This window comes from Lepisosteus oculatus, chromosome 12 (assembly GCF_040954835.1).
Source record: "Lepisosteus oculatus isolate fLepOcu1 chromosome 12, fLepOcu1.hap2, whole genome shotgun sequence".
In the NCBI taxonomy this organism is placed as follows: Eukaryota; Metazoa; Chordata; class Actinopteri; order Semionotiformes; family Lepisosteidae; genus Lepisosteus; species Lepisosteus oculatus.
The window spans coordinates 38655248-38669798 of NC_090707.1; the positions used below are offsets into that span (position 1 = coordinate 38655248).

At 58.8% G+C, this 14551-nt stretch overlaps 1 protein-coding gene across 2 annotated transcripts; it reads right to left on the bottom strand.

Moving 5' to 3' along the window:
* Nucleotides 1-70: 70 nt before the first annotated feature.
* On the bottom strand, nucleotides 71-14051 carry gga1 (golgi-associated, gamma adaptin ear containing, ARF binding protein 1). 2 transcript variants are annotated; one of them, XM_069197008.1, is made up of 18 exons: nucleotides 13974-14051; nucleotides 12147-12318; nucleotides 9784-9868; nucleotides 9614-9689; nucleotides 8892-8990; nucleotides 8583-8706; nucleotides 8375-8475; nucleotides 8138-8218; nucleotides 7859-7996; nucleotides 5485-5566; nucleotides 5277-5387; nucleotides 4868-5017; nucleotides 4665-4732; nucleotides 3894-4090; nucleotides 3250-3473; nucleotides 2638-2807; nucleotides 2197-2307; nucleotides 71-2106 (listed from the first exon to the last, which is right to left on the bottom strand). In XM_069197008.1, the coding sequence occupies exons 2-18, from the start codon at nucleotides 12187-12189 to the stop codon at nucleotides 1996-1998; spliced, it is 1971 nt and encodes a 656-aa protein (XP_069053109.1). In that variant the 5' UTR covers nucleotides 12190-12318; nucleotides 13974-14051; the 3' UTR covers nucleotides 71-1995. The 2 variants fall into 2 exon arrangements, with proteins under 2 accessions (XP_069053109.1, XP_069053108.1); XM_069197007.1 differs by having other exon boundaries at nucleotides 4868-5068.
* Nucleotides 14052-14551: the final 500 nt, after the last annotated feature.

Below are 14551 nucleotides of genomic sequence, written 5' to 3' on the forward strand. Positions count from 1 at the left end.
AATAAGGTGGTTTTCAAACAACTCCAAAACCCCCCCCACCCTCCACCCCAAGAAAGACAGGGAAAGAATGAACCACAAAGAGAAAGAATAACTTTTATTTCCCTTAAGTACATATTTGCACTAGTTGATTTGTTTGGTAAATGTACATAATCTGCCATACCCACATATTTACAAAGTCACAGCTGGACGGGCAGGAGGGAGGAGCTGTGGGATTAGTGTCTCTGTGCCGGGTCTGTGGGGCTCGGGGAGCTCGGCTCCCGCTGTGCTGGAGCAGAACGAGGCCGGCAGCGGCCCACAAACCGCTGTTTAAACGAGGAGGAGGAGGATGATGTCAGGCTGAAGCTGAAAGGGAAAGCTTGAGGAAGGCTTGAGGCGTGAAATCAGAAAGGCGGTGCTTCTCGTAGGGACCCCCCCCCTCTCCTCTCCTCCCCCAGTGACTGACCTCCTGCAGGAAGTCCTAGCCCCAGGGGTACTCGCCCGGGGCACTGTGGAGGTTTTCATTCCAACAGAAAGGCTTCACCTCGCACACAAGACCCCCAAATCTCGATCCCTGAGAGCCGCAGTCCAGCGTGAAAGCTCAATCACAGCAGTGTAATAATCTTCCAGAGGTTTAGAGATTCCACACATTCAACAAGCCCAGAAAACCTGCTGCTGGCCCCCACCCCCCCCACACCACCTACCTCTTGTGACACTGATTCACTTCAAGCTAAAATATATATATATAATAATGCATTTTCCTTGTCAAGTTCTGAATTAAGGTGCGCGAGAGGCTCCTGTCCAACCCGGGAGGAACAGGAGAACATCCTGCTCCCACTGCTGCTCCGGCAGGAAAAAGAACTCCCCTTGGTTTCCCACACTCGCCTCTCCGTACGCCAGAAAGCGCCCGCCCCCGCGTGCAGCCGTCGGGAACGCACGTGAGGCGCGAGCGGAAAACGAGGCGCTCAGACTCGGGGACACGGGAGAGCGAGCCCAGGCCTCCTGGGACCACTCCCGCGCTGAAAGAAGAGTCCTGCCTGCTCGTGGCGTCTAAACCAGTGTTTATTTCCCCAGGAGACCTCAGCTCCTGTACACACTCGCACCCACAGCCGGGGACACACACACACAGAACGGCACGAGGCAAGTTAGTACAGAAAACGGCAAAACACGACGTGAAAGAAGAGGCACATTCGGCAATCACGTTCACTGAGACCTCAGCGCTGACGACCGCGCGGGCGGGGGGGGCTCAGACCGGTGTCCAGACTGTGGGGGGGTGGAATCGTTTCCCAGAGCAGAAAAGGTCGGTTCTTCCTTCGTCACTGGCCGCAGGGGGCGGACCGAGGGGACGGTCTCTCCGCCCCCACCTAACGTTTGGCCATCCTAACGACAAGCCCCCCCCCCTCCTTGACTCGGAAACAACCGCTGCCCAGCTCTCCCCGTGAAGACCGCACACGCGGAGCAGACTCGGCCCGTCCACTGCAGCAACAGATTCTCTCGCGCATCTCAGAGAGGCCAGGGCACCCCATGCGAGACCAGCTGGGAGACCTTATGGCTCAGCGCCGCGATCAGACTGCAAGGCCTCCTGCTACACATCGTACCCCAAACCACCCCGCATCCCCAGTGGGGGGCGACACCGTTCGCACCCGCACAGGAGACCAGAGAATGAAACCGATTTCCGATGCGGCTCCTGAACTGAACCGAAGCGGCACCAAACGACTCCTCCCTGCGCGCACCTGCCCTGATCGACAGGGAGAGAACTTCCAGCTTGTGGAGACTCGCTGCATCACACACAGACCCCTCAAGACCCCACCAGAACAGTGAACCGGAACAACAGAAAGGGATAAAACAATATAAATAAATAAACCCCACAGGAGAGGAAGGGGGCAGAGGCTGGCGAGAGGGAGTCGTCTGCCAGTGTAACAGATGAGGGGGAGGGGCAGAGACATGGGGGGGGGGGGGGGGGGAGAGAGAGACGCACAGGAAGTGGTGCCCAGGTGACCCGGAAGTGCGTCCGTCCTCCTAAAGCTTCCCCCAGTTCTCGGGAGGGGGGAACTGCTCCACGTCGCCGATCTCGTTGTGGGTCTCCTCCCCCATGGTGAAGGTCAGCTTGTACCGCAACCGGACCTTCTCCTGCACGGACACAGAGGGCGGGCAGGGGGTCAGCCCGGGCCGGGCCGGGTCGGGCCGGGCCGTGCACGGGCCGGGCGAGGGGGTCCTGACCTTGTGCGGGTTGGCCAGCAGCAGCACCTGGGTGATGGCCACAGGAGGCACGACGGGGTTGAAGGCTGGGAGCTCGGTCCCGGAGGGAGGCTGCAGCTTGACCTTCATCACCTGGGCAGAGGACACAAGAGGAGAGCCCTGAGAGGCATCGTCTTCATCACCCGCAGGAGCAGGAGACGCAGGACAAGACCCCGACAAACACCCTGAACTGAGAGCGCTACACCACACAGCTCAGAGTAACGGAAGAGCACGAAATGGAGGAGCTCTGGACATGGCTGGGCTCTGCTTTGTGTGCCACACTACCGCTACAGCATCAGAGCGACTGGGCCACGCCTACATCCCCCCTTATTCCCAGCGACTGCCCTCCGAGGGGCTCCATGCAAACCCCTTACACACGGCCAGCCAGCGATCCCCTCCCTCTGCCCGGGCCGAGGGGCTTACCTTGGGCACGGCGGACTGGAAGACGATGTTCCGGACGGGGACGGGCGCCGTGCTGATCATGGAGATCACCACCACCAGGACGTCGGGGCGGGACGGGGGGCAGTCCCGGGCGAAGTGGAACAGCACCCGAAAACTGTGCTTATCGAACACCGTCACGGGCAGGATACTGCCTGGGGTCAGAAGAGAGACTGGTCACAGGTAGGATACTGCCTGGGGTCAGAAGAGAGACTGGTCACAGGTAGGATACTGCCTGGGGTCAGAAGAGAGACTGGTCACAGGTAGGATACTGCCTGGGGTCAGAAGAGAGACAGGTCACAGGTAGGATACTGCCTGGGGTCAGAAGAGAGACTGGTCACAGGTAGGATACTGCCTGGGGTCAGAAGAGAGACAGGTCACAGGTAGGATACTGTCTGGGGTCAGAAGAGAGACAGGTCACAGGTAGGATACTGCCTGGGGTCAGAAGAGAGACAGGTCACAGGTAGGATACTGCCTGGGGTCAGAAGAGAGACTGGTCACAGGTAGGATACTGCCTGGGGTCAGAAGAGAGACTGGTCACAGGTAGGACAGAACAGAGACAGGGCACAGGCAGGGGTCCCGCCAGCAGTCACTCACTGGGCTTGATGGACTCCAGGGGCACAGTGACGTTGGCCAGGGAGATGTCAGGCTGCAGGGGGGCGCCCTGCCCCGCCGCAGGAGCCCCCATGCTGGGATGGGGGCCGAGGAGATGCGCAGGCAGCTCGGAGGGGAAGGCTGGCGGCAGAACCGGGCTGGATCCAGGCTGGGCCTTGTGCTGCAGGTCCCGCAGTGTGGGCTTGGGCAGAGACTGCTGTTTGTCCCTGGAACAGCCAGAGAGAGACCAGTCACCACCGCCGTCCCACTGCGGCGCAGCCTCTGGGGGAAGAGCCGCCACTACGGTCCAGCCTCAGGCCCCCCGTGTGTCCACGCCACGCAGTGAACAAGGGCCCTGAACTGCTCTGTGCTGCACGGCTCCACCAGGCTCCTCAATCGCCCCAGAACTGCAGCCAGTGCCCAGCGGACTGCAGTACCGGCTGTGTTGATGTCCATGCTGTATTAACTTGTGGTGCTTGCGTGTGTGCAGCAGTGAGGCAGCATCTCGGTTCGGTGCCCTGTGTACGCCCCCAGAGGGTATTCTCACCCCGCCGGACCACCCCGTAGGGTGACAGAGCGAGCTCGCCGGCCCTCTGTCCGGCAGGGCTGCGCGACAGCCAGGGGTGTGCCGTGCGGAGGGCCTTTACCATTTGACCTGCAGGTTCTCCGGGGGCAGAGATTTCTGCATCAGGCTCTTGCCCAGCTGCTCCAGCTCCTCCAGGGCCTTGCTGCCGGGGGGCGTGGCCGTGGGCGTGGCCGCGCCGGGGGGCGGGGCCTGCGAGGGCGCGGTCACCGCTGGCTTCAGGAGTGCTGCTGGGAGGGGCGTGTCCACGCTGTCGGAGGACTGAGGCCACACCAGAGGGAGGGGGGAGGAGGAAGACAACATTTAAACACGCGGCGTTCAAGGCAGGGAGTGTGCAAGACCACAAACGGTTGTTTACAAAGATTTAGCCAATATCTACTCCAGAGACACAGGAGGCACGCAAAGAATCATGGGTGTCTGGGACTACGCTGTCCCACGGAGGCCCGTCCAGGACCAGGAGGGAGGATCCGACTCCCGGAGCCCCCGTTCAAAACAGGAAAACGGGACGGATGTTCTCCTCTCTGGGAGGCACGGCGGCGAGCCGCGATTCCAGCTCCGGGGCGCCTGTCTGAGGGGAGCATGCATGTTCTCCCCAGGTTTCCCATCACCTCCCCCCCCCACCTCAAGACGTGCTGCGCCCAACTGCGCCCTGCGTGGCCCGGGGGGGTCCGTACGGAGGGCTCGTTCTCGGGGGGAACCACGGAAAGGGATCCGGACGGCCCTCGGATCAGCTGACGCCTCTCTGAGGGCCGTCTGCCTGCTACCCATGAGCCTCTTGCTCCGGCCCGGCACACCCGCGCCCCCCCGTCTGTCCGGGCCTCACCCCCCCACTCACCTGAAAGGAGTTCCAGCCCGTGGAGTCGGCGGGCTGGGAGAGCGCGCCGGGGGCGGGATCGTTGAGCCCTGCAACACGGAGAGGGCGGGATTCAGTCACGCTCCCGCCAGGGGGAGCCCAACCACACCCAGAGGCAGGAGGAGTGGAGGAACAGTGGGGAAAACAAGAGGAAGGTCCCGGAACAGTGGGAGGGGGTCGGTTACCTAGAGACATGAGCTCGTCGTCCAGCAGGGAGAGCCCCGCCTCGGGGGGAGGGGCGGGCTGCCCCACAGACAGGTTAGGGAATGCTGGGTACGAGGGCGTGGTCACCGAGGTGTCCAGTCCCGTCAGGTCCAGCAGGGCGGAGCTACTTCCTGCGGGAGACCCAGGCAGCGATAAAGCCACGGCCGGGACACGCTCTTTATCTTCCAGAACAGGTGGAACGACACAAAAACACAGCATTACAACTCAGCTGAAGAGCGTATTTTCACAAGCTAAATAATTAAAATTGCGTTCTTAATGCCCATGTCCAGCATACAGACACAGCCCTCAGCTTCTTGCAGTAATTCAGGAGCTACTTCCCCTGACTGAGGAAAAGGGCACCAGTGAGCGCAGGTCCCCGTCGCCCCCTACCTGTCATCTTGGGCATTGCAGCGCTCTCCCCGTTCACCTCCTCCCCCTTCACCACCTGCTTGTACATGTTGATCACCTGGGTCAGGTTGTCATTGGCCTGCAGGATCTCCGCTGCAACGACAACGCCCTTCGCTGAACAGCCGAACACGGCGGACCTGTGCCGTGGCCCAGCCCCGCGCGGCGTCTCATTACCGCCGCCCAGTCTTACCAAGAGCCTCGTCGTTGTCCTCGGTGTCGCTGGCCAGCCGGAACAGAGTCGGCCTCATCTTCTCACAGCGCTGGTACAGCTCCTGCGCACAGAGGACAAGACTGAGGCCCTGCTCACCTCCGACACACTCACTCCACACACACACAGCCCTGATCACCTCCGACACACTCACTCCACACACACACAGCCCTGATCACCTCCGACACACACACAGCCCTGCTCACCTCCGACACACCCAGACACACTCACTCCACACACACACAGCCCTGCTCACCTCCGACACACCCAGACACACTAAATCCACACACACACAGCCCTGCTCACCCCCGACACACCCAGACACACTCACTCCACACACACACAGCCCTGCTCACCCCCGACACACCCAGACACACTCACTCCACACACACACAGCCCTGCTCACCTCCGACACACCCAGACACACTCACTCCACACACACACAGCCCTGCTCACCCCCGACACACCCAGACACACTCACTCCACACACACACAGCCCTGCTCACCCCCGACACACCCAGACAAACTCACTCCACACACACAGCCCTGCTCACCCCCGACACACCCAGACACACTCACTCCACACACACACAGCCCTGCTCACCTCCGACACACCCAGACACACTCACTCCACACACACACAGCCCTGCTCACCCCCGACACACCCAGACACACTCACTCCACACACACACAGCCCTGCTCACCCCCGACACACCCAGACACACTCACTCCACACACACACAGCCCTGCTCACCTCCGACACACCCAGACACACTCACTCCACACACACACAGCCCTGCTCACCCCCGACACACCCAGACACACTCACTCCACACACACACAGCCCTGCTCACCCCCGACACACCCAGACAAACTCACTCCACACACACAGCCCTGCTCACCCCCGACACACCCAGACACACTCACTCCACACACACACAGCCCTGCTCACCTCCGACACACCCAGACACACTCACTCCACACACACACAGCCCTGCTCACCTCCGACACACCCAGACACACTCACTCCACACACACACAGCCCTGCTCACCTCCGACACACCCAGACACACTCACTCCACACACACACAGCCCTGCTCACCTCCGACACACCCAGACACACTCACTCCACACACACACAGCCCTGCTCACCTCCGACACACCCAGACACACTCACTCCACACACACACAGCCCTGCTCACCCCCGACACACTCACTCCACACACACACAGCCCTGCTCACCTCCCACACACCCAGACACACTCACTCCACACACACACAGCCCTGCTCACCTCCCACACACCCAGACACACTCACTCCCTGCTCACCCCCGACACACACCCAGACAGCCCTGCTCACCCCCGACACACTCACTCCACACACACACAGCCCTGATCACCTCCGACACACCCAGACACACTCACTCCACACACACACAGCCCTGCTCACCTCCGACACACCCAGACACACTCACTCCACACACACACAGCCCTGCTCACCCCCGACACACTCACTCCACACACACACAGCCCTGCTCACCTCCGACACACCCAGACACACTCACTCCACACACACACAGCCCTGCTCACCTCCGACACACCCAGACACACTCACTCCACACACACACAGCCCTGATCACCTCCGACACACTCACTCCACACACACACAGCCCTGATCACCTCCGACACACTCACTCCACACACACACAGCCCTGATCACCTCCCACACACCCAGACACACTCACTCCACACACACACAGCCCTGCTCACCTCCGACACACCCAGACACACTCACTCCCTGCTCACCCCTGACACACACACACACAGCCCTGCTCACCCCCGACACACCCAGACAAACTCACTCCACACACACAGCCCTGCTCACCCCCGACACACCCAGACACACTCACTCCACACACACACAGCCCTGCTCACCTCCGACACACCCAGACACACTCACTCCACACACACACAGCCCTGCTCACCTCCGACACACCCAGACACACTCACTCCACACACACACAGCCCTGATCACCTCCGACACACTCACTCCACACACACACAGCCCTGATCACCTCCCACACACCCAGACACACTCACTCCACACACACACAGCCCTGCTCACCTCCGACACACCCAGACACACTCACTCCCTGCTCACCCCTGACACACACACACACAGCCCTGCTCACCCCCGACACATCCAGACAAACTCACTCCACACACACAGCCCTGCTCACCCCCGACACAAACCCTGACAGCGCCGCTCACCCCCGATAATTCATGCTCACTCATGGATACAGATGCACAGAACAGGTGCACCCACACAGTGCCCGGCGCCCCCCGCGCCCCCTGACCTTGATGAGCTCCTCGTTGCTGGGGGTGGTGGTGTCGTGGCTGTACCCGTGCAGCAGGTCTGTCAGCAGCCGCACGTTGCTGTTCACCTCCTCGATGGCGTTGACCCGTTTCGAGATCCTCTCCATGCGCCGCTGGTCCTGCGGGAGGGCAGGAGACGCGCTCAGAGGCTGGGCACGGGCCCGCTCCCCGCGGGAACCGTGTCGGCCCGCAGTACAGGGGGGACAGGGGTCATTCTGACCGGGTCAGGGGGCCGGCTCGGTCTCGATTGGCTCGCTCACCTCCTGCACCATCTCCTTTATCAGCTTGTTGGCCGCCCGCAGGTCCTCGGGGTGAGTGCTGTTCAGGAGGCGGGCCAGCATCTGGAGGGGCAGAGAGAGAGAGGAAGAGGGTGGGAGCGGGAAGGGAGGAAGGACAAGGCATAGAGAGAGAGTGGGTGGGGGGTTATGGGGGTAAAACCCTCGGTCTCCGATGGCCCTGCACCCCACTGTCCTGGGGACGCGCCCCAGCCCTCTCACCTTCGACTTCTCCTCGTCCTCGAAGATGGCGTTCTTGGGCCGGGGGGGCGGCGGGGGCAGGGGCTTGTCGTCGGGGAGCACCGGGTCCTGCTTCACGATCCCTGGATCCGCGGAGGAGGAGGAGGGGGACACGGAGAGGAAGGGGAGGCGGTCAGCGGCCGGCCAGGTCCGCTCCGGACCGGCGCCGCGCAGGCGGAGCTCCACTCACCCTGCTTCTTCAGCATCTGGTAGGCATCCGAGATCTTGACCTCGTCGGGCAGGCCCACCGTCCAGCTGTACATCAGCTCCAGCACCTTCGACTTCACCTTCTCCGGAGCACGCGTGCCCAGGTACTGAGAGAGAGAGGGACAGGGGGAGAGACGGGGGAGAGAGACAGGGACAGAGGGAGAGACAGAGAGAGAGACGGGGACACAAGGGCCCCGACAGTAAAAGTGTCCTCTTACAGCACTGTCGTCCTGTAATGCAGTACAGCAGTACTGGTTAACACTCTGTGCGGTGTCCAGCAGGGGGCGCTCACCTTGGGCGACACCACCTTGATGAGCTCATTAAGGAAACGGAACTTCCCCACCTCGCTGTGGAAACGCTTCCCACAGTTCTTCATGCACGTCTCCAGGACCTGGAAACACACACACAGCGCTGACCACTGACCACACACAGCACAGCAAAACACTTATGGCTGACTACAATATAGAACAGTAAAACACTGACCACACTCACAGCTCAGCGCTGACCGCTTGTCCACTGAACACACACAGCTCAACGCTGACCACAGACTACACACAAACCACAACACTGACTGCTGAGCACTGACCTCACACCAAGCACAACGCTGAGCACTGACCACACACCAACCACTCAAAGTGCAACAATGACCGCTGGCAACACACAGTGCAGGACTGACCACACACGTATTGACTACTGACCGCTTGTACAGCAGGACCGTCACGTACAGACAGCCTCGTCTGTCTCAGAGACCCTTTGCCCACAGCTTCTCTGATTCCCACCCCCTTTGCCATAGATCTCCAATCAAACCCAGATCTAAACAGCCCTTCTTCCCTGAGCGCGTCTGTCTGCTGCCCACTCCCCACTGCCCACTCTGAATGACCACACCGGAGCTTTGAGCATGGTGCCAGCCCGTCTGCTGCCCACTGCCAGCTGCCTGCTCTATGCTGACCGCTGCCCGCTCTGAATGACCACACCGGTCTTGAGCGCAGTGCCGGACCCCAGGCGCTCACTTACCGTCAGGGCCTGCATGGCCTCCCACTCCTGCGGAGACTGGATCTTGTGGGCTAACAGCCGGGTGGCCAGCTGAGGGCTGAAACAAACAGGCACAGGGGTCACTGAGCGGGCCGGGGGAGCCCCGAGACCCCTCGTTCACAGCCGCCGCGGGGAGGGGGCTCGGCTCTTACCCCTCCAGGTCCTTGTTGAGCTGCTCGCAGAAGGCGCGGATGCTGTCCCAGTCCTGCTCCTTGTTCAGGGGGTTGGTGGCCTTGTCTGAGGGGGCGGGCATACAGACAGACACAGTGAGCGGCCTTCTCTCTCCACAATCGGCAGCCCATCCCAGACTCCTGTGGGCTCTGATCTCCACACTGGACTCACAGAGACACCGGACTCCTGTGGGGTCTGACCTCCACACTGGACTCACAGAGACACCAGACTCCTGTGGGGTCTGATCTCCACACTGGACTCACAGAGACACCAGACTCCTGTGGGCTCTGAGCTCCACACTGGACTCACAGAGACACCAGACTCCTGTGGGCTCTGATCTCCACACTGGACTCACAGAGACACCAGACTCCCGTGGGGTCTGATCTCCACACTGGACTCACAGACACCAGACTCCCGTGGGCTCTGATCTCCACACTGGACTCCCAGAGACACCAGACTCCTGTGGGCTCTGACCTCCACACTGGACTCACAGAGACACCAGACTCCTGTGGGGTCTGATCTCCAAACTGGACCCACAGAGACACCAGACTCCCGTGGGCTCTGATCTCCAAACTGGACCCACAGAGACACCAGACTCCCGTGGGGTCTGACCTCCACACTGGACTCACAGAGACACCAGACTCCCGTGGGCTCTGATCTCCACACTGGACTCACAGAGACACCAGACTCCCGTGGGCTCTGATCTCCACACTGGACTCACAGAGACACCAGACTCCCGTGGGCTCTGATCTCCACACTGGACTCACAGAGACACCAGACTCCCGTGGGCTCTGATCTCCACACTGGACTCACAGACACCAGACTCCTGTGGGCTCTGATCTCCACACTGGACTTACAGAGACACCAGACTCCTGTGGGCTCTGATCTCCACACTGGACTCACAGAGACACCAGACTCCTGTGGGCTCTGATCTCCAAACTGGACCCACAGAGACACCAGACTCCTGTGGGCTCTGATCTCCACACTGGACCCACAGAGACACCAGACCCGTGGGCTCTGATCTCCACACTGGACTCACAGAGACACCAGACTCCTGTGGGCTCTGATCTCCACACTGGACTCACAGCGTCCTCCTGTGCTCTCAGTTACTCAAAACTAGCTTAGCCCATCCCCAGGAATCTGCCTCTCATACCCTGGACTTAGAAGAATAAATTTCTGAAGTCCAGTGTCAAAGAGAGGCAGTATGTTATGTATGTCATTAAGTCCCATCAGGCTACTCACTAGACCAACCAACATCCTAAAGCCCGTCAAGAAAAATAACTTCCTCCAAAATTTCCCCAGTCCTTCCCTTTCACTACAGGCTGTTGCAGAACAAGCAGAGGTCGGTCACCGCAGGAAGGGGGCGGGCATTTAAGGTGCTCAGAAGCAGCAATCGACAGTTTAACACGGTGCTGGAGAATTTGCATGGGCTGTTATCTGACTGTGACTCAGCCTGCGCGAAAAGGCCAGTGGGTTCTGCTCGTGTTCGTGTCTGTTTGCAGCGCACACGTCCCGACGCAGGCGAAACCTGAAATACAACAGGTGCCCGATCTCCATCTCGGCAGGTCTGCGGTCTCCTGCCACTTTAAAATGAGCAGAGCCGTGGCGTGAGGTACCACGTCACACCCCGCACCCCCGAAACGCAGCGACGCTGGAGGTGACACGGCTCTGCGCCACACGCAGGGCCTCACGCAGACGCTCGCTAGGAGGAGGGTGATCTATAACAGCGCTAGGGACATACGGGGGGGGGGGCTCATTTTAATCTGTCACGGGTTCCTTGGAGCGGTACTGGGAGCTGTCGGCACCCTTAGCACCACAAGCCCGTTTGGGAAAAATCATCTTCATAATACACACAGTGTGGTTTTGTTGACACGGAATGTACGTCTTGTCTAAAAAGAAAACACTGACAGCAGGAAAGGGTTTGAAACAGACAGCCCAGAGACGTGACATTTGATTGATGAAGTAAACATCCGCCAACATCGTCGACCTAACTCCGCCCATCGCCCCCCAGCTCAGCCCTGGTTCCGGACGGGTCCAGATCTGTCTTTCAGCGCCTGCAGGCAACAGCAACCTTTGCAGCTACGCTGCCTGTAGCCGGCCAGGGCGGTCGCTGGTTCCGGAATGTGAATAATTCAGGGTGAGGTCTCTGTAATCATAGTGTCGTACTGCACTTGTCCGATGAACCTGCAAGAGTCCCGACACTCGCTCGGTTCGGAAGCCTCCGACCCAGCCCCCGTGTCCCGCATCGGTCCCGGACCGACCCTGCCCGATGCAGCGGACCCCCTGGCAGCGCCCCAGCCCCACCAGCCCACCGCCCCGGCCCCAGGTCCCCCGCCGCACTCACTGATCCGAGACTCCAGGGTCTCCTCATCTGGCGGCGCCGCCATCTTGGGGGAATCCACACACGCTAGCGGCTCTCCAGATCTCGCGAGGAGGCCCCGCTGAACTCTCGCGAGAAACCCTCTTCCTGGCCGGTTGTCAAGGAAGCGTGTGCGGTGACGTCATTAGGGCGGGTCCTAAGCGCACAACAAGGCATGTGTTTCTGTTCCTCATTTGAGCTCTGTCATTGCTCAACTTCACCTGCGTGCATGCGGTTAGTAAGGGAACACAATACACTTAAAGAGCTATAAAACATTGAATATATTTGGGTCTTATTTTTAGCAGTGGTTAGTTTGGGTGTTAAAGTGGATATTGGCCAATGGGGGTAAAGGCTTTGGCCCGACAGTAAGAGAGGGCTTCAGTAAGAGAAGCTGGTGGACCAGCAGGTGGCGCTCTGTCCCCTGGGCCACAGCGAGTGCACCAGTACAGTGACGGGGGGGGCACTGACTGCGAAGGAGACGTTAAACCGAGGCCCTGAGTGCTTGGTTATCACAGGACCCTCAGTGCTGGGATGGGTGTTAAACCTGCAGGCACTGAGGACGTCCGTCTGTCTGTCTCCCAGACACGCAGACAACACAGCTGTCTGTGGCTGCTAACTCTGACGTGACGCAAACCACAGCTTCAGAAATCTGTTCAGGTTTCTGATCTCCACTGCTGTTTAACCACCAGAGCAGATGGCTGTTCGTATTCCCAGGACTGAGAGCCACTGCTTGCTCTTACAAAGGACCATAGCCCTTGCTAAGGAGGGGGGGGGGGACATTAGGGGCCAGTGCCCCCCCCATGTGGGCTAACATGCCCCCCCCCCAAAAAAAAGAAATTTCTAATAAACTGGAAAAAATGTTTTCGGCTATTTTTTTTTAGAAATATTGAAAAATCTTTATGTAACTCATCTCAGATTTCAGTCCGATTTTCTTTTTCTGTCATGACAAATGGAAAAAGGTCACTGGGCCCTGCGTCCCCACTGAGGTCTCAGGACGGGATTTACGATACCACACACCAGGCCAGAAATGGTTCAATCTCATTTCATTAATCAGAAAGCTGGGTTGACAGTAGTCTTAAGGATGGATATTCAGATTTAAGACTTAAGATCACTTTATTGGCCATATACAGTTTCTTGCACTAGGAATGTGTCTTTTCCCAGACCCCAGCTTGCTCTCCATGAGACACACAGACAGGGAGAGAAGCTGGGGGTCAGAGCGCAGGGTCAGCCATTTATACAGCACCCCTGGAGCAGCTGAGGTGAAGGGCCTTGCTCAGGGGCCCAACGGAGTACGATTCCTCTGCCGGCCGCGGGATACAAACTGGCAACCATCCACGTTTTTAATGATTGTACTACACAGTAATAATTGATGATACATGTAGTCAAAGAAATTTGACAGCTGTATTACTAAATACGGTGTTGGGGGAAAGTTTGAGTTCGTTCTTTTAAAGTGATTTAAATTACTAGTGTAAAGGATTACTTGTGATAATTAGAACGGCGAAAAATCATTTTTGAAAGGTCCTGAGTTACTATCCTATGGTTACAATTCAACCCTCAGAACTTCATATCCAATGACGAAGTAGGAACACAGTCCAATGTTAAAAAAAAAACCTGGTGTAACAACAGATTCTGGAGGAGCGATGTCGTGCTGAATTACGTGTGTGACGGACAGACTCACTAACACGAGCAAGGGCGATAGCTCATAGCAGGCGTAACTTTAAAAGTGAGCACACCCCAAACTTCAGGGTGGGGGAGTGTTTGCGTGCACCTCGAAATCCTCCCGTATTAGGAAGGGAGACGAGAAGGGTGCACCTTTAAGATGACAGAATCCCTCTGGACTCCGGAGGGTGAGGGCGCCCTCTGCGTCAGGCACAGCAGGGCAGGTCCACAGCGCCGTCCGTGTGCGTCTCCAGCCCCGTAGCTCAGCGACGGAACCCCGGCTGAAGCCGAGCCAGGAAACGGCGTGGAGGCGATGGGAGCCTGAGAGGAGGTTCAGCCCGGAGCAGATCTCGCCGTGTTTTTTTAAGGGATGAAAGCGCCAGCATGAGATGGACTGTTCCGGGCTTTAAAAAAAAAAAAGGAGAAAGGATTTTAATTTTTGTCAAGTAAAAACGAAAAAAAAAGAGACTTATTTTCATTGCATCGGGAGTTTGGGGAGTGTCGCGCATGTGGACGAGAGGCTGGGTGTCTCTGTGTGTGTGAGCGACGCTTGCTCGGAGTTTCAGTTCAACTGATGTTTTTTTTTTTTTCCCTGCTGCTGCTACAAGAGGCTGCTTTGTGAAGCCAGGGCGACGGAAGAGAAGTGCTCTTGGGCTGCAGCTCAGACATAAACGGATCTGGATACACGGGGAGGGAGAAGCAGACACTGTATCGGCGCTGCGCCCAGACTT

Coding starts and splice junctions, on each gene's coding strand:
- gga1 (XM_069197007.1), bottom strand. CDS start 12,189: ATGGCGGCGCCGCCAGATGAGGAGACCCTGGAGTCTCGGATCA. Junction 9,690..9,783: donor CTCAACAAGGACCTGGAGGG/GTAAGAGCCGAG, acceptor TGTTTGTTTCAG/CCCTCAGCTGGCCACCCGGC. Junction 8,991..9,613: donor AGGCCATGCAGGCCCTGACG/GTAAGTGAGCGC, acceptor GTGTGTTTCCAG/GTCCTGGAGACGTGCATGAA.